The sequence below is a fragment of the Panthera pardus genome, unplaced genomic scaffold (genome assembly GCF_024362965.1).
Source record: "Panthera pardus isolate Hobbes unplaced genomic scaffold, ASM2436296v1 HiC_scaffold_2, whole genome shotgun sequence".
NCBI lineage: Eukaryota > Metazoa > Chordata > Mammalia > Carnivora > Felidae > Panthera > Panthera pardus.
Genome location: NW_026526765.1, coordinates 117,214,714 through 117,242,350, shown reverse-complemented (window position 1 = coordinate 117,242,350; position 27,637 = coordinate 117,214,714). Strand labels below are relative to the sequence as shown.

The following is a 27,637-nucleotide window of genomic DNA, read 5'->3' as shown; positions in this document are numbered from 1 at the left end:
CAGAATCTGAAGCAGCCTCCAGGCTTTGAGCTGGTAGCACAGAGCCTAACAATGGTGCTCCAACTCATGAACTGTGAGATCATGACCTGAGCCGAAGTTGGACGCTTAACTGACTGAGCCATCCAGGCGCCCTCCTTGGTATATGTTTTAAAATGAGTGATGGGGTTTGTAATACTTTTTTGTACAGTTGCATCTATCTATTGTAGTAAACACCATTATGTGAATCAGGGCATTTAGTTTCTAGTTCTGTATCTATGTCTGATTTACTGTGTGACTTTGGAGAAATTCTTTAAATTTTCTCTAAACAGTTAATAATATTAGCCATCTACCTATCTTTCAAATATGGTATGAATATTAATGTGTAGACTATAAAAAGTGCCTGTGTACCTTAGAATCATTAAATATAAATGTAATTTTGTGGTTTTTGAAATGTGAAAATATGTTAAACTCTTTTTGCAAAAATATTTTACTTAATATTGTTAAGCATTACTGCCACTTACTAGAGAGCAGCTAGAGTCTCACTGCGGGCCTGTAGGTAGGACTGGGAATTGGTGAAAGCCGTGACTTTGATGTGTAGTTTCTGTGACTTCAGCCCATAGCAACATCTTTTTTAGTGCACTAGGAGATTGAATATGTTGTCATCTTGGAGTATGATGGAAAAGGCAGCAGTAAGCTTCATAGACAGATCACTGTATTGGTTCAGTGTTCAAGGAGGGAGTATACTTTGAACTCTATAGAGTTTTACATGCCACCATAGATTTGCAATCCTTATCACATTAAGTTCTGATTAGTAATGTCTTCAGCTGCTCAAATAGGAGGAAAAATCATCACCTAGTAGCTATGACACCTGACCTCTTACATAAATAAACTACGAGGGTGAAATGAGTATTTTGAAGGTATGTTCTTAAAAGATTGAGAAGTTCTGATAATGTGCTTAGTGGCCTCAAGGAATTATTCTGCCTCTAAAGTGCTGTCATTGGACTCGTTTAAGGAGACTGACCCTTAACTATTTCACAGAAAAGGACTTATTTTGACCAGAAGACTTCTTGGCAAGTTCCCCCCCCCCCAATTTTTTTTAATGTTTTTATTTATTTTTGAGAGAGAGACAGAGCTTGAGCAGGGGAAGGGCAGAGAGAGAGAGAGGGTGATACAGATTCTGAAACAGGCTCTAGGCTCCAAGCTGTCATCACAGAACCTGACGCGAGGCTTGAACTCATGGACCATGACACCATGACCTGAACAAAGCTGGACACTTAACCAACTGAGCCACCCAGGCACCCTACAAAAAATTTTTTAGTGTTTATTTATTTTTGAGAGAGAACGAGGGCACAAGTAGGGGAGGGACAGAGATAGAGGGAAAGACACAGACTCCGAAGCAGGCTCCAGGCTCTGAGCTGTCAGTACAGAGCCCGACATGGGGCTCGAATCTACAACCCACAAGATCATGACCTGAGCTGAAGCCAGACGCTTAACCAACTGAGCCACCCAGGCATCCCTTGGCAAATACACTAAGTGTAAGGACATACTTGTTCTTATGTCCTTTGGTTTGCCTCCTAAATATGTCTGACTTTTTTCTTGGCCCAATTGCTATAGGCTAGAAGCCAGAAGTTGCTTTTATAGCCCCCTGTTTCCTATCACTGTCTTGTCTCATCCTCTGATAGGGTTATTACTTACTTTCTTGTGAATCTGTTTTTTAACCATCTGTTATTTTGTACTGTAATTATTTGTTTTCATTTTCAGCCCTTGGCCACTAGACTGCAAGGCAAGGTCTGTCTCACTTAGATTAGACTAATTCCATTACCAAGCAAGATGCTTGGTACTTAGTAAACATTCAGTAAATGTTTAAATGAATCAGTGTCCTTATATGTGTATGTACACATTGGTTGACAATTTTGAAAAGTACTATTTAAAAAATTTTTTTTAAATGTTGATTATTTTTTGAGAGAGAGAGAGAATGTGCGTGTGGAGGGGAGGGGCAAGGAGAGAGAGAGACAGAATCTGAAGCAGGCTTCAGGCTCCAATCTGTCAGCACAGAGCCCGATGCGGGACTGGAACTCAGGGACTGCAAGATCATGACCTCAGCCAAAGTCAGACGCTTGACTGACTGAGCCACCCAGGTGCCCCATATTTTTTTAATAGCCTAATTTTTAGGGTATACTTAGCTGGTGACTATTGATTTGTAAGCCATAGTCTGAATATCAAAACAGTGTTTGCAGCTGACAGGTATATATATGTATTTTTTTTCTCCAAGGTAAATCTAGGTATTTTCTTCCATTCATGAAAGCCTCTAATTAATTAAGGGGAAGATGAAAGCTTTCATTCGAAAAGAAGTAGAAGTGCCATTATTTCTATCTTTTTAATATGTGTTAACAGGTTCTTACAACTTAATGTTATTCATATTAACTTTAAAAAAAAATTTTTTTTAAATGTTTATTTTTGAGAGAGAGAGAGACAGAGCAGGAGCAGGGGAAGGGCAGAGAGAGAGGGAGCAACATGTGGATTTCGGAGCAGGCTGTAGGCTCTGAGCTGTCAGCACAGAGCCCGACGTGGGACTCAAACTCACAAACCATGAGATCATGACCTGAGCTGAAGTTGGACGCTTAACCACCTGAGCCACCCAGGCGCCCCACATTAACTCTTTTAATAAAGTCAGTTCAAGTTTTACTTCCTTTTCTTCTTCTTCTTATTTATTTTTTTTAATAAAAAGAGATAAGGGAGGGGGCAGAGAGAGAGAGAGAATCCCAAGCAAGCTCAGGCTCCTTGCCTAGCCTGGACTGGGAGGCAGGGCCTGAACTCATGACTGAGAGATTATGACCTGACCTGAAATCAAGAGTTGGATGCTTAACTAACTGAGCCAGCCAGGTGCCTCAGATTTTATTTTATTTTATTTTTAAATATTCATTTATTTTGAGAGAGAGAGAAGAGTGTGTGTACAAGCTGGGGAGGGGCAGAGGCAGAGGGAGAGTGAGAGGGAATCCCAAGTAGGCTCCATGACCAGTGCAGAGCCCCACCTGGGCTCGACCTTAGGACCATAGTGTGAGATTATGACCTGAGCCAAAAACAAGAGTTGGGACACTCAACTGATGGAGCCACCCAGGCACCCCTAACATTATATTTTTAAGTAATCTCTACACCCAACATGAGGCTCGAACTTAACAACCCTGAGATCGAGAGTCGCACGCTTCACCAACTGAGCCAGCCAGGTGCCCCGTTTACTTGTTTTTCCAGTGTTGTTTTATCAACGGAATAATCTGAACACAGATCTCAGGATCAGACATTTTGGTGTTTTATTTAGGTTTTTTTTTTCTTACAAAGTAAAAATAAAAGCATTATTATATTATAGAAAATGTAGAAAGAAAAAATAATAAAATTGTGTGTATTAATTTCTAGTTTCTCTTGTGTGTTTGAACTTCATGTAGCTATAATAAGAATCAAATGTAAAATTAAAAAAAAAATCTAATGTTTACTTATTGGAGGACCTGGGTGGCTCATTTGGTTAAGGGTGCAACTTCAGCTCAGGTCATGATCTCACAGTTCATGGATTTGAGCCCCACATTGGGCTCTGTGCTGACAACTCAGAGCCTGGAGCCCGCTTCTGTCTCCTTCAGTCTCTGCCCTCCCCCGTTTGTGCTGTCTCTCTCAAAAGTAAACATAAACATCAATGTTTACTTATTTATTTTTGAGATAGAGAGCGAGCAGGGGGAGGGCAGTGAGAGAGAGGGAGACGGAATCCCAAGCAGGCTCTGTGACCTGAGCCAAAACCAAGAGTTGTGTGCTGAACCAACTGGGCCACCCAGGTGCCCCCAAATGTAAAATTTCTTATCTTGATTTCTCCATTTTACCTTACATCAGAAATGTTTTTCATATCTGTGTATTTTTATAACTATCACTTTGGATCCCTTATGTTTCATAAACATTTACAATAAGAATGGGTGGGTACCTGGGTGGCTCAGTCCATTGAACATCCAACTTTGGCTCAGGTCATGATCTCACCGTTCTTGATTTTGAGTCCTTCATCAGACTTTCTGCTGTCAGCAAGGAGGCCGCTTTGGATTCTCTGTACCCCTCTCTGCCCCTCCTGTGCTCTTGCAAGCGCACTCGCTCTCTTTCTCTGAAAAATAAACAATAATAAATGTATATTATTTATATAAACATAAATAATAAAAATAAACAACAATAAGAATGGGTATCTTGACTTTTTGTTAAAAATAATGCTGTTTTTATATCATGTATATATTTAGATATATATATATATATATATATATATATATATATATATATATATTTAGCACTAATTAGGTATAGTGTTCTCTATGTTTGGCTTTATTTCCTGAGGCTAATTTCTCATAACTACAACTACTAGTCAGAGAATATGAATATTTTTAATGGCTGTTGATACACATTAAGATCAGGAGGTTCTTTCCCCTATGGCTCAGTAACGTATTCATTGTCTCACTTCTGAAACAAATATCACACTAAGGTATAACTTAAACTTGGGCCCTTCTTATTCAGGAACATGTAGATTTTTCTGAAAGTGGAAGAGGTTTAAATAGTGTTGGTTTTTTCCTTAAAAAAAATTAGACTTCTCTAACTTTTAAGTAGTGTTTCTTGGCTAGGGCCTAAGGCAAGCAAAGACCTTTATTCTTTGGTCTTGGGATTGGACATATGTCTGAGATCTGTAAAGCTGATATGCCACCAAAGCAGATGGGTCATAAACCTGTAGTGGAGATTTCATTAAGGAGGAAAGGACAAATTTGAGGATTTTACAGATATTTTTAGGGCAGTATTTCTGTTAACTTCCCCTGATGAAAATTCATTATAGTTGATTTTTTAAAATAAAAGATAATTGAAACATGTTCTTAGAATATTATTATGCAAGATGTAAATTTTAAGGAGTCCTCATGTTTCTAATTTCCATTAAACTTAAGGAAATTTATTTTGTTCTTGATTTTAACTGGAAGGTAACTATTGGTCGAGACTTCAGATACATTAATTTGTCATGCAGATTTACAGTAGGAAAGCATATGCCATAAAATATGCTATAAAATAATTTTACTCCCTGGAATTCCAACTGAGTTTTACTTCCACAAGTATGCTTTCTACATGATCTTAGGTGGATTCCTTAATTTGTCTTTACATATTTACAAATTTAGATATCTATAAAATGAATACTAATTCATTGTGCTATTAAGGCCTTTTAAAGACTATAGTAGAATAGTAATTCAGATGGGTATCATTATGTTTTCTAATCTTTCTTACAATAGAAGCCTCTTTCTGTCTAGAAATGTGTGTACTTAACACATCCATGGATCCAAGATTTTAAAATCTTTTTTATTCTCAAACATGCTTGTCCCTATAGTTAAGGAGAAATTAGTTTCCATAAGCTTTGGTTACAAATAAATAGCTAAAAGATTTAAAATACTCTGGAATAAGAGAATAAGAAGTTGTCCTGCATTTGTCTCATAAATTACCAAGAATCTTAGTTATGCCCCGATTTTTGGGACACGCTTTTGGAAGTCTTGTTGGTGTCAAAGCTACTACAGTATTGTAATTGTTAACTTTTAAAGATTATATAGTAAGAAGTGATAAAAGAATATATAAGAACAGTCATAAAGGTACAGAAAATTACAGCATAAAACTCTCCGGTGTATTTAAGTTTCACCATTCACTTGGTGTGACTTGATTATTTCAGATTGGTAATTTCCGTCATAGTACTTGATGGGTACATATTAGGAGCTGTTCAATTTAAATGGTCCCATTCGTTTGGTTGTAAACATGCTTTTGAATTGGGTACAGAATTCTAACTCTCAGTTCTTAACAATCAGTTGTTTACTCATGTTGCACAAATACTTAAAATTTGTGATCGCTCTCTTGGTGTCTAGTTTTTTTCCTGATCTTTTACCTTCTTGTAATTATTCATCTTGTGTTTTCACATTGTCCTCTCATCATGTGTTTTTTTTTTTTTTTTTTTCAACGTTTTTTATTTATTTTTGGGACAGAGAGAGACAGAGCATGAACGGGGGAGGGGCAGAGAGAGAGGGAGACACAGAATCGGAAACAGGCTCCAGGCTCCGAGCCATCAGCCCAGAGCCTGACGCGGGGCTCGAACTCACGGACCGCGAGATCGTGACCTGGCTGAAGTCGGACGCTTAACCGACTGCGCCACCCAGGCGCCCCTCATCATGTGTTTTATCAGAAGCAACCTAACTCCGCAGTTGTTTTTTCAGAGTCTGTATACTAAATACATGTATAAGATATGTGGGATTGGGGAACCTGGGTGGCTTAGTTGGTTAAGTGTCTACCTCTTGATTTTGGCTCATGTCATGATCTCAACCATTTGCGAGTTGGAGCCCTGAATGGGGCTCGGCGCTGACGGTGCAGAGCTTGCTTGGGGTTGATTCTCTCTCCCTCTCTTTCCACCCCTCCTCCCATCTCACTCTCTCTCAAAATAAGTAAACCTAAAAAGAAATACGGGTTCGTTTAACTCCTATTCAGTAATGTGAATGTTTTGCCTGCTTCTCACTAGAAATGGCATATCCTTACCAACTTTCTACCTGTTAGGTCATGAGACTCCTTTAAAGCTTCTTATAACAGGAGAAAAAACAACATTGCCTCTTTCTACCATTTGTACGTATTTTTAAAAATTCTTGTCTTTTCTATGTTTAGAATATCTTCCTTATCCACGATCTGAACTTTGTAAGTCAAGGTAGAGATGTGATATTTTTTTTAATCCTCTCCCCTCCATTTCAATGTTGTTTAGAACTGATTGATCAAATACCTTACCTTACTATTCTCAGGAGTGAAGTATTTATGGATTAGCCAAGGTGAGCATGGTCTGTGTAACATTTTTGAAGGTGCAAATGCTATATATTCATTTTATTATTTATTTATTATTGCTGTTTTTTAGGTTGGGTAATTGACATACAATGTTATATTACTTCTAGGTATACAATATAGTGATTTGATTTATACATTATGAAGTGCTCACCACAATCAGTCGAGTTACAATCTGTCACCATACAAAGTTATTAAAATATTATTGACTATATTCCCTATGCTATACATTATATCCCCTATGTCTTATTTATTTAAAACTGAAAGATTACAACTCTTAATCCCCTTCACCTATTTCACCTGTCCCCTCCAACTGCCCTTCTCTCTGACAACCATTAGTTTGTTTCCTATATCTGTGAGTCTGTTTCTGCTTTATGTTTTAGATTCCACATGTGAGTGAAATCTTACTGTGTTTGTCTTCCTCTGACTTACTGCCCTCAACATACACTTTCTAGGCCCATCCATGTTGTTGGCAAATGGCAAGATTTCAATCTTCTTTTTTATGGCTGAGTGATAATACATTGTATGTATACGACGTCATCTTTATCTTCTTTATCCATTCTTCTGACAATGGACATTTAGGTTGCTTCTATATCTTCTTAGCTGTTGTAAATTATGCCATGATGAACATAGGGGTGCATATGACTTTCCAAATTAGTGTTTTAATTTTCTTTTTTTTAATTAATTTTTTTAATGTTTATTTATTTTTGAGAGAAAGACAGAGCATGAGCAGGGGAGGGGCAGAGAGAGCGGGAGACATAGAATATGAAGCAGGCTCCAGGCTCCCAGCTGTCAGCACAGAGCCCAACGCGGGGCTCGAACCCACAGACTGTTAGATCATGACCTGAACTGAAGTTGGGCGCTTAACCGACTGAGACACCCAGGTGCCCCCAGGCTTTTTTTTTCTGATTTTGATCTGTATATCCATTTTAGAATTTAGCAATTGGGTTTATCCAGGTAGTCTATTAATAATTCTCTAAAATGTAATTTACATTTTTTACTTAAGAAAAATCCTGGCTTTCTTTTAAGTTGCATATTTTTATTAATATATAGCTCATCATCGTGGACACTTATATTCTTTCCCAGTGCACTTTGACCCTTATCCATAATTATTTTTTTATTAGCTCTGAGTTTCGTAAAATTGACATTGAAACTCGCTCTCTTAGATTTGGTGCATAAATGTGCGGGTGTTTAAAGAAACAGCCTTTCCCACAGCAGTATTGGCAGTGAAAAAAATTCTATTTTATTGAATTATGAACTTTAAAAATATAGAATAGAAGGAAGTGCTTGGCTTTTCTTTTTGTAAAATTTTTTTTATTTACTTAAAAAATATATTTTTCCCATATATGTATATATTTATAACACAAAAACTTTCATTTCCTATAGTGTAGATAAAATGTTAGGTCTGGAGAGTACTACATGTTGGAAACTCAGGGAACATGTACTGCCCTGGCAGACGAGATGATTTTGAATGTCAAAAGACAAGTTACTACTGACTGGGGGGGGGGGGGTGGGGTGGGGTTGGAGGTTGGGGGTTGGGGTTGGGAGGACAAAACAAAAAAGGGAAGTAGCTAAAGATCCTTTCTGCTGCCCTTCTACTACTTCTCTCATCCTTTCTGTTTTAGCTCCCACATCTTTTCTTTCTTGCTTAGAGCTGCTAGAGTGTTTGCCAGTAATATTTATGGTGTCAACCTTCTTGTGTTCTCGTTTTTTAAAGAGATCTTTTGGGGTGCCTGGGTGGCTCAGTCGGTTCGGCATCTGACCTCCGCTGAGGTCATGATCTCGCAGTCAGTGGGTTCCAGCCCCATGTCGGGCTCTGTGCTGACAGCTGGGAGCCTGGAGCCTGCTTTGGATTCTGTCTCCCTCTCTCTCTGCACCTCCCCAGCTCACGCTCTGTTCTCTCTGTATCTCAAAAATGAATAAATGTTAGAAAACATTTAAAAAAAAATAGATCTTCAAGAGACCAAGAAGATTATCAGTGGAATTGATTGCTATTTTTGGATGCTGGTGCCTGGGGTTATAGGGAATGAGGAAAGGTGTCCCATCACTTCCCCTGGTTCTTCCTCACGGTCACATGGAACAGATAGTTCCTGAAGATATGAACAGTGCTTCTACAGCACTGCAACTCGGGTTGGTTCCCATCCTTTCCTTGTTTCCATTGAGAGATGCAAATCAATGTAGATTTGGTCCAAAATTCTGGGTATAATTAGAACATTGAAAATAGACAATTTTATAAAAATAAGCATAAAAGGAAAATCTTGCTTGCACTGTGTGTATGCTGTTTGTTATAAAAATTGTCTTTGCAGTCACTATTTATTTATTTATTTATTTATTTAACTTATTCGCACTTTATTTGAAATAAAGTTGTTGACCTTTAGCTTTCCAAAATAGGGGTGACTTCATTAATGACATTGCTGTTTAAAAAAAAAAGTTAAAACATTTTTGTTTTCTCTTTGTCTAACTAGATGTGATGCTGACCCTTCAGCCTTAGCCAACTATGTTGTAGCACTGGTCAAGAAGGACAAACCTGAGAAAGAATTGAAAGCCTTTTGTGCTGATCAACTTGACGTGTTTTTACAAAAAGGTAATTATTATGGCCTTTCAGCCACATATTTAAGAATTTAAATTTAAAACTTTCTGATAAAATCTTGGAGATAAAAGCTTGGAAGGAAAGACATCAGTCATTGCCCTTTAAACATTTGAATATACCGATTCCTGTTAATTATTTATCATGTATTTTGGAAGAACTGTTTTTACCCCATTTTCTTTCTCTGCTTCTTTCCTATATTGGAGCATTTGCTTTTTCGGTGAATGGATCCTCTTTGGCTTGTGACAGAATCTAGTTGATGGTTGGGGATAACAGTTTAAGGAAGATGAAACTATTTATGCTTACTGTTTATTAGGACTATGAAGCTATGTTTTTTTCCCTCTTGGCTGGAGCTTTTTGCTGTCCAGGAAGAGATGGGCATGATCCTCTTTACTTTGTGCCTCCAGCTTCCTATCTTACCAAAGTCCTTTCCATGACCTGCATAGCGTCCTGGAGTGCTCCCCTGCTTATTCTCTGACCTCATCTCCTACCACTCCCTCTCACTTGTTCCAGTCTAGCCACCTTGACCCCCTTGCCTTTTTTTTTCAGTATGGCAAACATGTTCCCACATCAGGGATTTTGAACTTGTTTTACCCTTGCTTGAAATGGTTTCTTCTCTTTGGTTTCTGGTTTCTCCTCAAATGTTTCCCCTGAGTGTTCTATGTATAGTATATTCTACCTCACGCCCCTAATCACCCTTTCCTTTTCCCAGCCTTGCTTCATTTTGTTTATCCTGGTACTTGTCACTTTTTGTCATGTTATATGTTTATTTGCATGTTTATATGTGTGTGTGTCTTTTCCCCTCCCCCTACTTTTTGTCTTTCCCTTTGTTGAGAGTGGTGACTTGGAACCTATAATGCTTGGCACATAGAAGGCATTCAGTAAATGTTGTTGAATGGATGAAAGGAATGTGGATAATGCACACATTGGTTGATCTAGCTATTGCTGTGAGAAGATAACCTTCAACTGAAATGTCTACAGAGAAATAAAAGATAGTAAATATGGCTTCTCACTTGGAAAACAGGATTACATATTTTTTTGGTGGATTTTAAGGCTTTTTTTTTTTTTAATACACAAAAAACATAATACTTCTAGAATTCCTCCCCAGTACAGGTGAGTATTTGTTTTCTTTTTTTGTAAAGGAGTATTTTCTAAATGTATTCATTTGTTTTACTTAGTTTACATGTGATGAAACTAGAAGAGTCATGAAACACAGAGCCATGAGAATAGTAAAAAAATAAATGTAGTGAAGACATTGGGGTAAGAGGCAAATGTATATTTAAATATACATTTAAGAATTTGTTGTAAAAGCTTTAAAGATTTTTAGTAACTTTTTAAAAAAGACAGTACACAAGAAGAATCATAAAAACTTTTTTTTTTAATATTTATTTTTGAGAGAGAGAGTGTGAGTGCATGTGCACAAATGGGGAAAGAGCAGAGAGAGGGAGACAGAATCGGAAACAGGCTTGAACCCACGAACTGTGAGATCATGACCTCAGCTGAAGTCAGACCCTTAACCACCTGAGCCACTCAGGTGCCCCTAAAAACTTTTTTTTTTAAGTTTATTTATCTTGAAAGAGGGAGAGAGAGAGACAGAGAACATGCATGTGAGCTGGAGAGGGACAGGGAGAGAGAGAGAGAGAGAGGGAGAGAGAGAGAGAGAGAGAGAGTCTTAAGCAAGCTCCATTCTATCAGTGCAGAGCTGAGGAGAGGCTCGAGGCCACAAACTGTCAGATAATGACCTGGGCTGAAATCAGGAGTTAGATGCCCAACCAGCTGAGCCACCCAGGAGCCCTTATAAAACATTCTTTAAAAGAGAAGAAAATTAATAGCCATAAATTTGCCACCAGAGATAAAATCAGTTACCTTCGTATATGTCTTTGTAGACTAGCATGGTCTAGTAGAACTTTGTACACTGATGAGTATAGTCTGTATCTTCCTTTTCTAATTCAGTAGCTCCTAGCAGCTTTTGAGCGCTTGAAATGGGGCTAATGTGACTTAGGAACTGATTTTTATGTTTTTAATTTTTATTTATGTATGTATGTTTATTTACTTTTGAGACAGAGAGACAGAGTGTGAGCAGGTAAGGGGCAGAGGGAGGGAGACACAGAATCTAAAGCAGGCTCTAGGCTCTGAGCTGTCAGCACAGAGCCTGATGCAGGGCTCGAACCCACGAACTGGGAGAACATGATCTGAGTCCAAGTCAGCTGCTTAACGTACCGAGGTACCTCTGCGCCCTAGGAACTGATTTTTAGATTTAAATTAATTTAAACACCTACACGTGTTTCGTGGCTTCTGTATTGGACTGCATGGCTCTGAACTTATATATATATATAAGTTATATATATATATATATATATATATATACAAATATATATATTTGTACAAATATATATATTTGTACAAAAATATATATATATTTGTATTACATGTCAAAGTAGTTTTAAATGAATATATGCCCTTGTAATCTTAAAAAAAAAACAACTTAATAGTTTATCTTGAATATTAGGTATTTAGCTATGCTTTTGTTTCTTTTTTATAAATATTAAAAAGAATTTTTTTTAAAGTTTATTTTAGAGAGAGAGACAGTGCTAGTGGGAGAGGGGCAGAGAGAGTGAGACACAGAATCCAAAGCAGGCTCCAGGCTCAGAGCTGTCAGCATAGAGCCTGACATGGGGCTCGAACTCATGGACTGCGAGATCATGACCTGAGCTGAAGTTGGACGCCCAACCAACTGAGCCACCCAGGCACCCCTATAATTATGTTTTAGATGTTTGTTTTTTGAGACAGAGAGCGAGGCATGTGTGTATGCATGGGCGGGGTAGGGGCAGAGAGTGTGGTAGAGAGAGAATCACAAGCAGACCCTGTGCACTTGACACAGAGCCTGATGCGGGGTTCTATATCTCTGTCTCACAAACTGTGAGTTCATGACTTGAGCCGAATTCAAGAGTTGGCACTTAACTGACTGAGCCACCCAGGTGACCCTCTTTTTCTTTGTAAGTTTGTTTATTTAAGAAATCTCTGTACCCAATGTGGGGCTGGAACTCATGACCTTGAGATCAAGAGCTACATACTCTTCTGACACAGCCAGTCAGGCACCCCACAGTTCTTCATTGGGTTATAGGTCTTTTATTTTTTCAATTTTTTGAGAGAGAGAGAGAGAGTGAGAGAGAAGATGCAAATGGGGTAGGAGCGGGGGGGGGGGGTGGGGGAGAGAGAGAGAGACAGACAGACAGACACACACACACACACACACACACTCAAGCAGACTCCACGCTCATTGCAGAGCTTGACACGGGTCTTGATCCCAGGACCATGGGATCATGACCTGAACCAAAATCAAGAGTTGGACACTTAACTGACTGAGCCACCTATGCACCTTGTATTATAGGTCTTTTAAATTACAAAAGTGATACATGTTTTAAAAAATGTTTTAGAAGTACAGAAGCGTATGAAGAGAGTCTTGATCATAAAGGGTTTTGGAGGGTCTGATCAATTTATTGTTTTAAAGTTAGGTGTAACAGTTAACAAGGCCTAACAGTTCTATAATCACAGAAAATGCTTACTACACAAATTAATACCATAAAGTTTTTTGAAAACATACTTTTCTGAAGAAAAACTCATTTTACATTTTAGAAATAGCTATTTATATAAAATGTATAATTACAGTGTAAGTAGATTCTGTGCTATATTTTTAATACACCCTGTAGTTTTTAATACATTCATCTGTTTCCCCCATTCATTTAATCTGAAAAAGTTACAAAATACAGTAGCTTTTAAGTAAAACACAAAAAGATATTTTTATATCATTCTCGTACCAAACTTTATTTTTCCAAGTGATTTTAAAATGTTTATAATGAAATTTTTGAATAGACAGTACATTTAATCCAACAATTAAAGGTACGTATCTTGAAAAATATCATGAAAAGTCTGTCTCACTTGTTTTTTGTTTGTTCCCTTCCCACTTCCAGTTGACAACCTTGTCATTTTTTGTCTGTGTCCTTTCAGAGTTTTTTTATGCACATATAAACAGATACAAATATTTAGTTTGTGTCTTTGAGATGTGATGTTATCCATATTCATTCTCTTTAGAGCTCTGTGTATTCTGTTGTATGGTTGTGACATACTTTAACTAGTCTCTTATTCATGAAAATTGTTCTTTTTCCAGCATTTTACTATTTTGTACTCAGTGTTGCATATACATCATTTTGTACATAAGCAAGAACGTACAAAGGATTTAAAAACCCAGACATGGGAATCTCCCTCATAAAGTATAGACAGACTTAGTTTTGATTCCACTGCCAGTGTCGAAGGTGTTCTGTTTTCCTCAGCTTTGCCGAGGAGCGTGTTGTCAGTCTTCAATTATTGTTTGTGCAATATTTAAATACTGTTTCTTCTCCTTAGAAACTTCAGGTTTTGTGGATAAACTGTTTGAAAGTCTCTATACCAAGAACTACCTTCCACCTTTGGAACCAGTTAAGCCTGAGCCAAAACCACCAGTCCAAGAAAAGGAAGAAATTAAAGAAGAGGTAATGTAAAGTTTTCTTTTGCTTTTGGGGGCTTTTTAGATCTTATTCCTAGTATCATTCTTAGTTGGAAGTTGACCTCTTTAAAAATAATTATCTCTTGATTGACTTTTCTGTGTTTGGCATGTTACAGATTCTTTATCAGGGCTTCTTAGTTAACTTCTTAGTTTTTTGGACTGGAAATGTTATTTAGTGTTCCAAGAAATATTTTAGGAATATTGAGAAATTCAGAGAAATCTTAGTGATTTTAGAAAGACAAAACTTGGTTACATATAGAGGTTTGACTAAAAGTGAGATGAAAGCTCAAGAAAAATGATTAAGTGACACATTTTCATATTATAGACCAACCATTTTCTCTTTTTTAACCACAGAATATTTTTTATGGTTAAGGTAGTTACAAATAAATAGTTATAATGTTAATATATGAAAGAAAAAAACGTTTTTACAACGGTTGGAGTTTAAAAGCATGATTATATAAGGTAATGTTCTTGTTTGAACTAAGGGGAAACTTTTTACAGAGTTGATTTGTAATTCCTCCTTTCTTTTCCATTTTCTTCCTTCCTTCCTTCCTTCCTTCCTTCCTTCCTTTCTTTTTCTTTTCTTTTTCTTTTCTTTTCTTTTCTTTTCTTTTCTTTTCTTTTCTTTTCTTTTCTTTTCTTTTCTTTTCTTTTCTTTTCTTTTCTTTCAAAAACCCAGTGTGGGGCTTGAACTCACAACCCTGAGATTAAGAGTCATGTCTTCTATCGAATGAACCTGTCAGGCGCCCCCATTTGTGATTCTTTTTATGTACAGATAACACAGTATTATAAGATTATGGGTTCTAGAATCAGGCTGCATGAGTTAAAATGATAGCTCTAAAATAAATTACTTGCTTCATTTTCACATCAGGAGAATGATCATAGTAATACTTATCTCATTGAGGATTAAATGAGATTTTTATATATACACACATCTTAGCTACCTGGCACATGAACGTTGGTTATGATCCAGAAATATTTATCAACTTTTGTTTTTATTATAATTGTTTAATAAACTTTTTATTTGGGAATAATTTTAAGTTTACATAAAAATTATAAGAATAGTACCTAAAACATCTGTATACCATCTATCTTTATTCACCTATTGAAGATTTGTCCCATATGCTCTCTTTATATATCCACACCCAGAACTATCATGCTCTGAATCTAGGAGTAAGTTAGATACCTCATGATCTCATGGCAGTCTGTGTACTTCATAAGAATAACGATGTTCGTTATTCTCATTTTCAGTAAATTTAATTTTGACAAAATACTTTAATCCTGTTTGTATTTCAATTTTATGCATTGTCCCAACACTGTACCACCACCCCTCTTATTTTTCAATGTCCTCCCCCGCCTTTTTTTAACAGTTTTTTTCTCTTTCAGTACATGATTCAATCTAAGAAGCAAGTATTGCATTTAGTTGTCCTCTCCGCTCCATTTTTAAATGCTAGGCTGATTGAATCAATCCATCATTAAAAGAAAACAAGGGGCTCCTGGGTGGCTTAGTTGGTTGAACGTCCATCCAGCTCTTGACTGGCTCAGGTCATGATCTCACGGTTTGTGGGTTTGAGCCCCTCATCAGGCTCTGTGCTGACAGTGCGGAGCCTGGTTGGATTCTCTCTCTCTCCCCTTGTCTCTCCCCCTCCCCTGCTCGTGTGCACGTGCGTGCTCTCTCTCTCTCTCTCTCTTTCAAAATAAATAAATAAACAAACTTAAAAAACAACAACAACAAAACGTGGCTATACTTACAATCAGTTGAAACCACTGTCCCATTTTCGTTTTTGGCTCATGCACTATAATTGTTTCATAAAATCTTTTTAAAATAGGAGACACTCTCAGTATGTTACTTCAAGTAATGGAAATAGGAAGAAACTTTTCTGCTGTACTTGATTGTGTATAAATTTTGGTCTATGTGTACAGGTTAAATCTTTTAAAATAAGTTACAATTTTTGCACCATTTGTCCTTTTCTACAGTCTTTGAAGTTCAGTGGACTAGAAGTATCTGTTTGAAAGATAGCAGGTTTGAACATAAGTGAAAAATTGCATTATTTTGAGTTATTAAAGAACAGTTTAAAAAAAAACAAATTGTTGCACGGTTTCATTTTGTATCATACTAAGTTCTAATTTCGAAAATTGTGAAAAATGGGTATCAGCTTCTGCATGTAACAACTTACCAGTTGTTATACAACAGATAACTGTTGTATCTGTTATACAACAGATAACAGTTAACAACAGATAACTGTTAACCTCACAGATAACATCATGTGGTATTTCTCTTGTATTCTAAGATTTTATACACAACTTAATTGTCATCACTGACATAAATAACAGCTTATTGAGCTAGTGTATAAGTAAAGTAGTTTATCCTAACTCTTCTACACGATGTGGAAAGGAAGGGGTTTGAGATAGCACATACTTCTGGTCTGTGCTAGGTTGATGCACTTTCTCTGAGCAGTGTAGAGAGTTGCAAATCCATCTAAGTAAGGACTGGCCATTTTAACTTTTTTCTTTAAAGGAAAAGGGCATTGTGTATGCCCTCTGACTTATTTATTTATTAAAAAAATTTTTTTTAATGTTTTATTTATTTTTGAGACAGAGACAGAGCATGAGCAGGGGAGGGGCAGAGAGAGAGGGATACACAGAATCTGAAGCAGGCTCCAGGCTCTGAACTGTCAGCACAGAGCCTGATGCGGGGGTCGAACTCACGGACCGTGAGATCATGACCTGAGCCGAAGTTGGACGCTTAACCGACTGAGCCACCTAGGCACCCCACCCTCTGACTTTTTTAAAATAGCTTTATTGAAATACAACTCCCCTACCATACAATTCCCCTACTCACAGTGTACAAATGTGATGGTTTTTATCGTATTCAGAATTGTGCAGCCATCACTAGTATGCTCCATTTTAAATCATTTTCATTATCCAAAAATGAAACCCTGTACTCATTAATCTATCACCCGCCAGCCCTTCTTTCCCAATCCCCACCCCTCTTTTAGGCAGCCACTAATCTACTTATTTCTCTATGGATTTGGCTGTTCTGAATATTTCATATAAATAGAATTATGTAATTTGTAGTCTTCTGTGACTAACATTCATTTAGCATGATGCTTTCAGGGTTCATGTAGGTTTTATCATGTATTCATTTTTTATGGCTGAATAATATTCCATTTTTGGAATGTACCACATTTTCTTTATCCACTTACGAGTTGATGGATATTTGGGTTGATAGACAAGTTGTTAATGCTTTTTTGTTGTTCTGAATAATGTTGCGCTGAACATTCATGTCCCAAGTTTTTGGGTGGCCTTATGTTTTTATTTCTCTTGGATCTTTCAACTCTTTAATAGTAGTTTTTTCCATTAGGAATTAATACATGTTCATCAAGAAAATTATTGCAAAATACAGAAAAGGAAAAAGATCTTCCAAGTTGATGTCTTTTAAGTTTATTTTAATCTTTAAATCCCCCCTTTATACCTACCTGTATGTCTCTCTCATTCTTCTTTTCCTCCCCACTTTTTTCTCCCTAAATTTTATTTTGTTGAAGGAACTCAGTCTTTTGCTCTGTAGAGTTTTTGCCATCTGGATTTGCTGATTGCATCCCAGGGGAGTAATATATATAGTCTGTATTTCCTGTAAATAGGTAAAGAGAATGATTTTTAAATATAGTCTTAACAAATGTGTGGTATTTTAGCCAGTGCCATATGGTTGCCATATTGTGGCTACCATTTTATGTTGCCTGAGTTTTACTAAATTGTTCTCATCTGTTCCATTCACTGACCTCCTATTTGTTAAGTGAGCTTCTCTATTAGATGGACCTTTGTTTTAGCTCTAAGGCAAATGACTTTATTTCACCTTTCTCTAGTAAAGGCTATATATTTGTTTTGAGATTAATCTTAAAAAATAAAATAAAATCACAAGTTACTTCTGGTCAGTCTTAACTGTTAGGCTTTAAAAAGAAGACAGTATTTCTTGGGGCCCCTGGTGGCTCAGTCATTTAAATGCCTGACATTGGCTCAGGTCATGATCTCACAGCTCATGGGTTTGAGCCCCACACTGGACTCTGTGCTGACAGCTCACATCCTAGACCCTCCTTCACATTCTTTGTCTCCCTCTCTCTCTGCCCCTCCCCTGCTCACTCACTCTCTCTCTCTGTCTCTGTCTCTGTCTCAAAAATAAACATTAAAAAATAAAAGAAGACCATATTTCCATTAATTCCAATATCATTTTCCTGTAAATCTCGTGAAATGTGTCGTTTATGGCACTTATTTACTTTACCATTTTTTCTTGAAACATTTTCTATGAAATCTACAGCCCTCAAATTATGAGTATATTTTATAATTAGGAAAACAGGAACCATTTTGCATATGATACTTAGAAATGCAGAATTGCTGTTTCTGCGGTTTAATTGTGAGGGACTAATTGCTGTTTTCCTCCTGCACTTCCATTCTCTACCTTAAACTAACATTTAAAAATTAGTGTATTACTGTTAAAATAATTTCAGCATCTTTTTTACTCCCCCCGTTGCCTAACTTTTTTAGATGTGATTTGCCTCCAATATTTCTTTCTTTCATCTTTTTTTAAAAAGTTTATTTATTTTGAGAGAGAGCTTGAGACAGCGAGCAGGGGAGGGGAAGAGGGAGAGAGGGAGAGAATCCCAACAAGTCTCCACGCTGATGCATGGCTTGAACCCACAAACCTTGAGACCATGACCTGAGCTGAAATCAAGAGTTGGACACTCAACTGACTGAGCAGCCCAGGAGCCTCTTGACTTCAGTATTTCAGTGTATTTGTGCCCTCTCTTTCGTTAGAAAGATTATCAGGTGGATGTATTTCGTAATTAGTAGAAGGACTGATCTTTCTAATGAATGCTTTCATGTAGGTATTTCAGGAGCCGGCAGAGGAAGAACGAGATGGCAGAAAAAAGAAGTATCCTAGTCCCCAGAAGACTCGTTCAGAATCTAGTGAACGAAGGTTTGTGTTTGTATTTAATTAGGAAGACACTCATAATTCACTTTTCAGTTACCTTGTAGGGGCATTAACGGGATTTTTAACATATGTACTGATCCCTCTCTAAGCTGATTAAAGAAAGTGAATGTTCCCTTCCTTCCATTCTGTTTTTTGTCTTTGTCATACTTTCTCTTCCTTTTATAAACAGTCATCATTATGTGCTTTCCCCAAGAGCACAGGGGTGGGAGTAGTCTCCTTGGAGGATATTAATGAAATGTTCCATTTGGTTAGGGGTGCTCACTATTAAAATCATCCATAGTATTTTATATTACAAATAGTTCAGTTTATATGTTGAATCATCAGCCTGCCATCCAGAAATTAGTCTTTTGTTTAGGAAAACTTTATTTCAGCCTTTTTTTCTTTCCTACTTGTAAATTTCTTTTTTTTCCCCTCCCTCTCCCCATACTTTGGATTCACCTCTTTTGTTTCTCCCCACCCAGTATACTTGAGGGAATGTTTTTTCTTTTTATATAATGGATCAGAGGAGTTGTGCTGTGGCTTTATGGCTTTCTAAAAAAGCAAGACGTTACGAGTTTTGATGAATCAGGGAGGGTATTTCATACTCCTGATTCGTTTGCTTACTTGGTTTCTCTAGTGTATATATGGCTTTTATATCTGTGCATTATAGGACACGTGAGAAAAAAAGGGAAGATGGCAAGTGGAGAGACTATGACCGGTACTACGAGCGGAATGAATTGTACCGTGAGAAATATGACTGGAGAAGAGGCAGGAGTAAGAGCCGGAGTAAGAGCCGAGGCCTGAGTCGAAGCCGAAGCCGAAGTAGAGGGCGCAGCAAAGACCGGGATCCAAGTAGGAATGTTGGTGAGTAGATGAGGCTTCCCCCTAAAAACTCTATATTGCTTATTTTCCTTTATCATAACTGTATCAGAACTTCCCTTAAAGACACCTTTAACGTGTCTGAGCGATATAAAATCTAGAAATGTCTCAAAAAATCTAATACTGATTTTGTTACAGAGACAGGGCTGAGTTTGACTAAAAAGAAGCTGTTGATAAGTATATCATGGTACATGTCTAGGCTTAAAGTCATTTTGTATAATTGAAACTAATGTCATTTCATCAACAAGGCTATCATTGGAGGAAGAGGATTACCTGCTCCTTCCCCCACCCTCTGACTAAAAATAATTGATTTGCTTTAAGATTGCCTAGAGTTTCTAAAATTAAAAATAAAAAATGTAGGTAGATAACTAACTGGGATCCCAACCACTCATTACCAGGATGAAGTCAGTTCTTGGAAGTCACTTCTTAGGTAGCTTTCTTATTAACTCTCAGTGGTGAAGCTGGTCTTTCTTCATTATGTACTGATGTTGATGTTATAAAAGATGATTTTACATAAGCTCTTGTTAAGATACATCACGTTGTTGATGCTCCTGCTTTTAGGATACATTAATAATGAGAACACTTTGAAATACGGATAGCTCAGTAAGTTTACTGCAATGTTCTCTTTTTCCCTGTTCTGTGAAAAAAGGAATCGTAGGTTGAGAACATAAATGTCTAATCTCGGTTGTTTCTTGTTTTTACTTTGTCTCTAAAGCAGAGCACAGGGAAAGATCAAAGTTCAAGAGTGAAAGGAACGACTTGGAGAGTTCCTATGTGCCTGTGTCTGCACCACCTCCGAGCTCTTCTGAGCAGTACTCCTCTGGGGCACAGTCTATTCCCAGCACTGTTACTGTGATTGCACCTGCGCACCACTCTGAAAACACAACGGAGAGTTGGTCTAATTACTATAACAATCATAGCTCTTCCAATTCTTTTGGTCGAAACCCACCACCAAAGAGGCGATGCAGAGATTATGATGGTAAAAATTGTCCTTTCGATTGTACCCCAAAGTGCTAGTAAAGCAAATGTGAATATTGCAGACCTTTTCATTTTAATCCAGATTTTTGTTAAAAGGGATGGATGAGGAGGAAAATCTCTTTTGGTATATGCTTATTTGCTTTTTTGATTTAATAGTTTGGTTCTGGTTAAGAGGGTGTTCACATGTCATCCATTCATTTGTTTGTTGTTGTTACTTCAGACAGTATACCACAAAATTTGGTAGGCACTAGGAATTGTAATTTATTTGTGTAGTGTTTGGTGGTGGGAATTTGTTAAGCATTATAACTTAGTTAAAATTTTAATATGCTGACTTTCCATTTGAATGTATGTATTTAGGTGTGTATGTATTTTAATTTTTTATTATGGAAATATTTAAATATTAATGTTGACAGAACAATGTAATTAACCCTAGTGTATCCGTGATCTCGCATCAGCAGTTGGTAGCTCCTGGGCAATTTTGTTTTCATCTGTGCTTTTCTACTGCTTCTTCTGGACCTGTATTATTTGAAGCAAATCACAGGCATTATTAACATGTTTCCTTTAAATATAGAATATATATTTTTACATTTTGTTTTTTTTATTATTATTGTTTTTAATGTTTATTTGTTTTTGAGACAGAGACAGAGCACAAACGGGGGAGGGTCAGAGAGAGAGCGAGATACAGAATCCGAAGCAGGCTCCAGTCTCTGAGCTGTCAGCACAGAGCCCAAGACAGGGCTCGAACTCACGAACTATGAGATCATGACCTGAGCCAAAGTCGGAGGCTCAACCAACTGAGCCACCCAGGCGCCCCAACATTTTATTTATTTTTAAGTGGGAAATAGAATCAAATAATAATTCAGGCATTATCTCATTCTCACCCTGGTCTCCCAGCCACAGAGTTCTCTTAAGGCCAATTTAATGTTATTTATTTATTTATTTACTTATATATTTATTTTTCAAGTTTGTTTATTTTGAGAGAGAGAGAGAGAGTAGGCAGGGGAGGACAGAGATAGAAGAAGAGAGAGAATCCCAAGCAGTTGGTGCAGAGCCCGATGAAGGGCTTGAATTCATGAACTGTGAGATCATGACCTGAGCCGAAATCCAGAGTCAGGTGTATAACTGACCAAGCCACCCAGGCATCCCAGTGCTATTAATTTCTTATATATCTTTCCAAACATAGTCTGAATATGTGTACATAAATATGTACGTTCTCCCATTTTCTATTTTACATAAATGCTAGTATACTATTCACACTCTTCTGCATGTATTTTTTTGCACAGAGTAGTATTTGCTGGCAGTTGTCCTATATTAGAGCTTCCTTAATGCTTTTTTGAGGTGTTTTAGTATTCTATATGTAGAAAAACATGTTTAACTTAATTTGATGTTAATGTGCTTTTGGGGTGTTTCTAACGTTTTGTTATTATGAACAATGCTGCAGTGAATAACCTAGTAAATTGAATGTTTTTTTTCTTCCTTTTTTTTTTTTCTTTTTACATTTATTTTAAAGTAATTTCTCCACCCAACATGGGGATTGTACTTACAACCCTGAGATCAAGAGTCACATGCTCCACCAACTGAGTCAGCCAGGCACCCCTTCCACTTTAATATTTTAAGCTAAAGTTTCAAACTGTACATATAGCAAGAATGTAGAATTTAGAATAATACCATGAAAATAGATAGTTGAAATTAGATTGTCTAGTTAGGTCCTTTACCTGCTGTACCCTGCCTTTGCTATTTTGAATCTGAATTTTTTTTAATTTCCTTAAAGTAATCTCTACAACCAGTGTGAGACTCAAACTCATGACCCCAAGATCAAGAGTAGCATGCTCTATGGACTGAGCCAGCCAGGCACCCCGAGTCTGAATTTTTATTACAAAAACTTAATGGCGAATAGGTTAATCTGATAGTGGCTAGTAGCCTGTTTTGGACCCTGTTACTTGCTATCTCAACAAAGCGTAGTCTCAGAAAGTAGAGAGTACATCTGGCCCTACCTCAGTGATATGTGATGATTAACAGAGTAACACTAAGAAGGCTTTAAATTCCTTGGAGAAAAAATACTTTGTAAATCAGATAGGTAGGCTTTTCAGGGTCTTGTTTTATTTGTTTTCTGAACTCTAAATAGATTGTAATAAGATTGTTCTTCTGTTCTTACAGAAAGAGGATTTTGTGTACTTGGTGACCTTTGTCAGTTTGATCATGGAAATGATCCCCTGGTTGTTGATGAAGTCGCTCTGCCAAGCATGATTCCTTTCCCTCCACCTCCCCCTGGGCTTCCTCCTCCACCACCTCCTGGAATGTTAATGCCTCCGATGCCAGGACCAGGCCCAGGACCTGGCCCCGGCCCCGGCCCGGGTCCAGGTCCAGGTCCTGGACATAGCATGAGACTTCCTGTTCCCCAGGGACATGGCCAGCCTCCACCATCTGTTGTGCTTCCCATACCAAGTAAGTATATGTTCGTTGAATATTTCTTTCTTTAGCAAAGAATTGTATTTAGAAGAACCCATCTCTTAGCTAACTTGACACTAGATTTAAAGTTTTTGAAAGATAGATTAAGAATAGATACCTTCAAAAAATCTTAGGAGTCAAAATCTTGCTTAGTTGACAACATCTTGAGAAATCCCAGTGTTTTGAAGATGTCAGAAAAAAGAACATGCCACTTGGTTAATGAAATTTCCTAGTCTTAAAATCTGTTCTAGAATATTAAAATAATTTTTAAAGTCTTTTATGGAAATTTTCAAATATGGTAGAATAATAATATGTGTACCACATGCACGATCATCCAACTTCAGTGATTATCAGTATTCACCTGTTTTTGTCTTATTTCCTCCACCTTGCTCCCACTCCCCCGCCGCTGCCCCACCCTAGTGTGTGCGCTTTTTGGCTCATTTTTGCTGGAGTAAAATTCCAAAAGTCTTATCATTTCACTAGCATGTACTTTAGTATGAGTCTCTTTACTGATAAGGATTGTTTATTGTTTATTTTACTTTATTTTTTAGTGAACTGTATGCTCTTATCACATCCACCAAAATGGAGTACGAAATGTTTTTATTTATGTTAACGTTTATTTGAGAAAGAGAGAGCAAGCACAAGCGGGGAGGGGTAGAGAGAGGGAGACACAGAATACGAAGCAGGCTCTGGGCTCTGAGCTGTCAGCGCAGAGGCCAATGTGGGGCTCGAACCTGAGAACTGTGAGATCATGAAATGAGCTGAAGTGGGATACTTAACTGACTGAGCCACCCAGGCACCCCAAGTACAAAATTTTTTTAAATGATTTAAAAATTCGTAACAGTTGATAGTTTAGCAAAAAGAGAAGCAAGACTAAAGTCCCTTTTTTTTTTTTTTTTTTTGTAATTAGAAAAAACTGGTGAATAGTTTACATGTGTGCAAAGATAGAACAAAATATCTATGTGGAGACATTAACAATTGTTAAGAGATGGCAAATTGTTATTTAAAAATTTTTTTTTTAATGTTTATTCATTTTTTGAGAGACAGAGAGTGAGTAGGGGAGGGGCAGAGAGAGAGGGAGACACAATCCAAAGCAAGCTCCAGGCTCTGAACTGATAGCACAGAGCCCAGTGCGGGGCTTGAACCCACAAACCGCGAGATCATGACCTGAACCGAAGTCAGACGCCCGACTGAGCCACCCAGGCGCCCCGCAAATTGTTATTTTAAAAAATGATTGCCATTCAATTTATTAAGCAGTACTTTTTCAGCTTTCTTTTTTTAAACTCTTTATTTTTGAAAATATTGTAGACTCACAAGGAAGTGACAAAAATAGTTTAGCATGAACCCATGTACCAATCACCTAGCTTTCCTGCAGTAGTATTCTTTATAGAACACATTTCATGGGGCACCTGGGTGGCTCCGTAAGTTGAGTGTCCAATTTCAACTCAGGTCACAATCTCACAGTTTGTGAGTTTGACCTGACATTGGGCTCACTGCTGTTAATGCAGAGCCTGCTTTGGATCCTTTGTCTCCCTCTCTCTCTGCCTCTCACCCACTTGCACTCTCTCTTTCAAAAATAAACATTAAAAAAAAAAAGGAATTAAAAAAGAACACATTTCATTAATGTTGATAAAGATTTGGAGACATTTAATACACAGATTTAGTATTGTCAATTATATGGCATAATTGTGAAGCTCAAGTTGAGATTTTATTCCCCAGATATAAAGACATCTTCATACATAGAAATTCTCACAATAAAAGATGTGATATGTGGGAACATTTCTGTTTAATAGTGAAATCCAAGAATGTCATTTTTTCCATGTTGCTATGAAAAATTTCAAGCAAACTGAAAAGTTGAAAGAAGTATACACTGAATACCTATATACTCACCATCTAGGTTCCTGATGAATATTTTACTATATTTCTCTCGTCATGTATCTTTCTATCTTTTCCATTATTTTTATATTTTCCTTAGAGCATGCATGTGCACACTTGGAGAAGGGGCAGAAAGAAAAGGAGAGAGAATCCCAAGCATGGCTTGATCTCACAAACCATGGGATCATTACCTGAGCTGAAATCAAGAGTTGGGACGCCTGAGTGAGCCACCCAGGCGCCCCAGCCCATTATTATTTTTGATGCATTTCCTGTTGTGTTGCAGACAATCAGTATATTTAAACATCTTCATGATGTTGTAGAACTTGAGTTCTGTAGAACTTTATCATCATCCCAGAAACTTTGTTCAAGTTACTTCTCAGCCATTTTTCACTCCCATTCTCCAGAGCTAACTATTCTGTTTTTTTTGTACCCTGGAGTTGTTTTGTCTGTTTTAGAACTGAAATGTCATCTTAATTAATACTGCAACTCAGTGTGTTGAAGCATGTGTTTATCGAATTCCTTTATTCTGTTCTAAGCTAAAGTAGGTAGTTTAATAATGACTACCCAAATTAGTACTAGCATAGTATTTTTATTAGTTAGGAAACATTAGTGTTCTAACTTTTTCTTTCCTTTTCTTTCCCTTTTCTTTTCTCTTCTCTTTTCTTCTCTTTAATTCTTAGGACCACCCATAACACAGTCAAGCTTGATAAACAACCGTGACCAGCCTGGGACAAGTGCAGTGCCCAATCTTGCGCCAGTGGGAGCAAGACTACCTCCTCCTTTACCCCAGAACCTCCTTTATACAGTATCAGAACGTAAGTAAATACTGCTTGACTTAAAACTGCTAGGGTCTAGAAAAGCTTAAGTTTCAGTGTTATCCTTTTAAAAAATACAATTTGTTTCTCTTCTTATGGACTGTGCCATATAAAAATTATATTTGTATTCACAAGGAAGTTTACTATGTGGTTATGCTCTTTAGTTGTGTATTAACTTGCGTGTTCATGGAGGAGAAGGGCAAGGCCTTCTGTACTGGAGAAGTTTCCTGTAGAGGAGGTAGCAACATTTATATCTCTTAAAGGACATTTCTTTTGAAGCTTTATTCTCGTCTAAAGGAAATTTATTTGAAGCTTCTGTTAAAAAATTGTACCTCTGATTGAATTTCCAAAGCACAAGGCTTATCTTCTAAGAATATACAAAAGGTCAGATAAAATATGCCTGTTAATTATTTAACTTGTATGCTGGAGTGAAGATAGTGAACATCATTTAAACTGTAATATTTAATGGCTAGGATATTTATAACATTTATGTTTATAATATGTTGTTCTTCAGTCCTAATTCTTTCTTTTTTCTTAGGTGGCTTTGTTGTTTATAGTTGATTTAAAGTTTTTTAAAAAATTTCCCTAATAGCATAAAAGTGACGTAATTAGTTGTTAAAAATGTCAGGTTGTGAGTTTTTAATTTTTACAGAGCTATGTCACTTTATCGATAAATTCATCTTTTATGCAGTTCTGTTTGTCAGGCATTTTTTTGTCTTTATCATACCATGGTGAGACAATTTAAAGTAATTAATAAACCCAGGTTTAAATCCTGGTTCCATTACTTTCTGTCATTGTGACCTTGGACAAGTTACTTAACTTCTTCGTATCTTAATTTTCTTTTCTGTAAAATGGGAATAATAACATTACTCACCTCATTAAGAGTGTTTGAGGAATAAAGGAATATATGTATGTAAAGTATCTAAAATAGTACCTGGCATCTAGTAAGCTAGATGTAGTGGTTAGTTTTTATACTGTAGTTATTATTGTCTGCTTAAATTTTAACTTTTCTGAAATTAAACATAATTAGCTTCTCTTTAAGTCTCTACCTCCACTATCCCTGTCTTTATAAATTGAAATAACAGCCATCTAGTCACCTAGAATTGAAACCTTGACATGATTGACTCATTGCTTTGCTTTTTTATATCTAGTTAGTAAAAAAATCCTTTCTCTTTTTCTTTGAAGTATCCGTTTCTCTCTATTCCTCCTGTGGCTTTTGCCCTCATCCACACTTGAATCACCTCACATTTGGATTATTGCTGTACTCCTTTTGACTCCCATTATGTTTCACTCCCCCTAAGTCACACTGCATAGTGCTGCTAGTTTTCCTAAGAAAGCCATTCACGACATGAGAACTCTGTAGTGGCCACAGTTTTCTCCTAAAGTATAGATGAACCCTTCCCTGTAGCTTCTCTTTTATATAATAGGTAATCTCACTGTGCTCTCACATACATCTTCTGGTTAGGCAATTAATATCTTGTCTTGTGTCCCTGTCTTGAATCAACTTTCTTTTCCTGTCTTCATTCCTAGTAATGTGCTCTCTCTCTTCTCTTCTTTCAAACCCCACATCTTCTAAGTACATGGGGAACATTATTGGTCTGTTGTAAACTCTGACAAGACCAAAAAGCATTTCTTACATAATGACGTATAATTGTCCATAGGCCTCCTGTTAGATTTCTTTTCATGTATATTAAGTTTATGTTCAGCTGAGC

The 27,637-nt window shown here is 37.0% G+C and overlaps 1 protein-coding gene across 4 annotated transcripts in view; it reads left to right on the top strand.

Moving 5' to 3' along the window:
• The window catches only part of RBM27 (RNA binding motif protein 27), a 73,112-nt gene that overhangs the window by 5,351 nt on the left and 40,124 nt on the right, over positions 1 to 27,637 (top strand). For 2 of the 4 annotated variants that reach the window (XM_053907374.1, XM_053907372.1), the window contains exons 2-8: positions 9,300 to 9,418; positions 13,826 to 13,950; positions 18,845 to 18,936; positions 19,601 to 19,794; positions 20,528 to 20,788; positions 22,945 to 23,232; positions 25,791 to 25,925. In XM_053907374.1, coding sequence (XP_053763349.1) covers positions 9,300 to 9,418; positions 13,826 to 13,950; positions 18,845 to 18,936; positions 19,601 to 19,794; positions 20,528 to 20,788; positions 22,945 to 23,232; positions 25,791 to 25,925 — 1,214 coding nt within the window. Of the gene's footprint in view, positions 1 to 9,299; positions 9,419 to 13,825; positions 13,951 to 18,844; positions 18,937 to 19,600; positions 19,795 to 20,524; positions 20,789 to 22,944; positions 23,233 to 25,790; positions 25,926 to 27,637 lie in introns of all 4 variants that reach the window. The other 2 variants (XM_053907373.1, XM_053907371.1) reach the window with 1 other exon arrangement.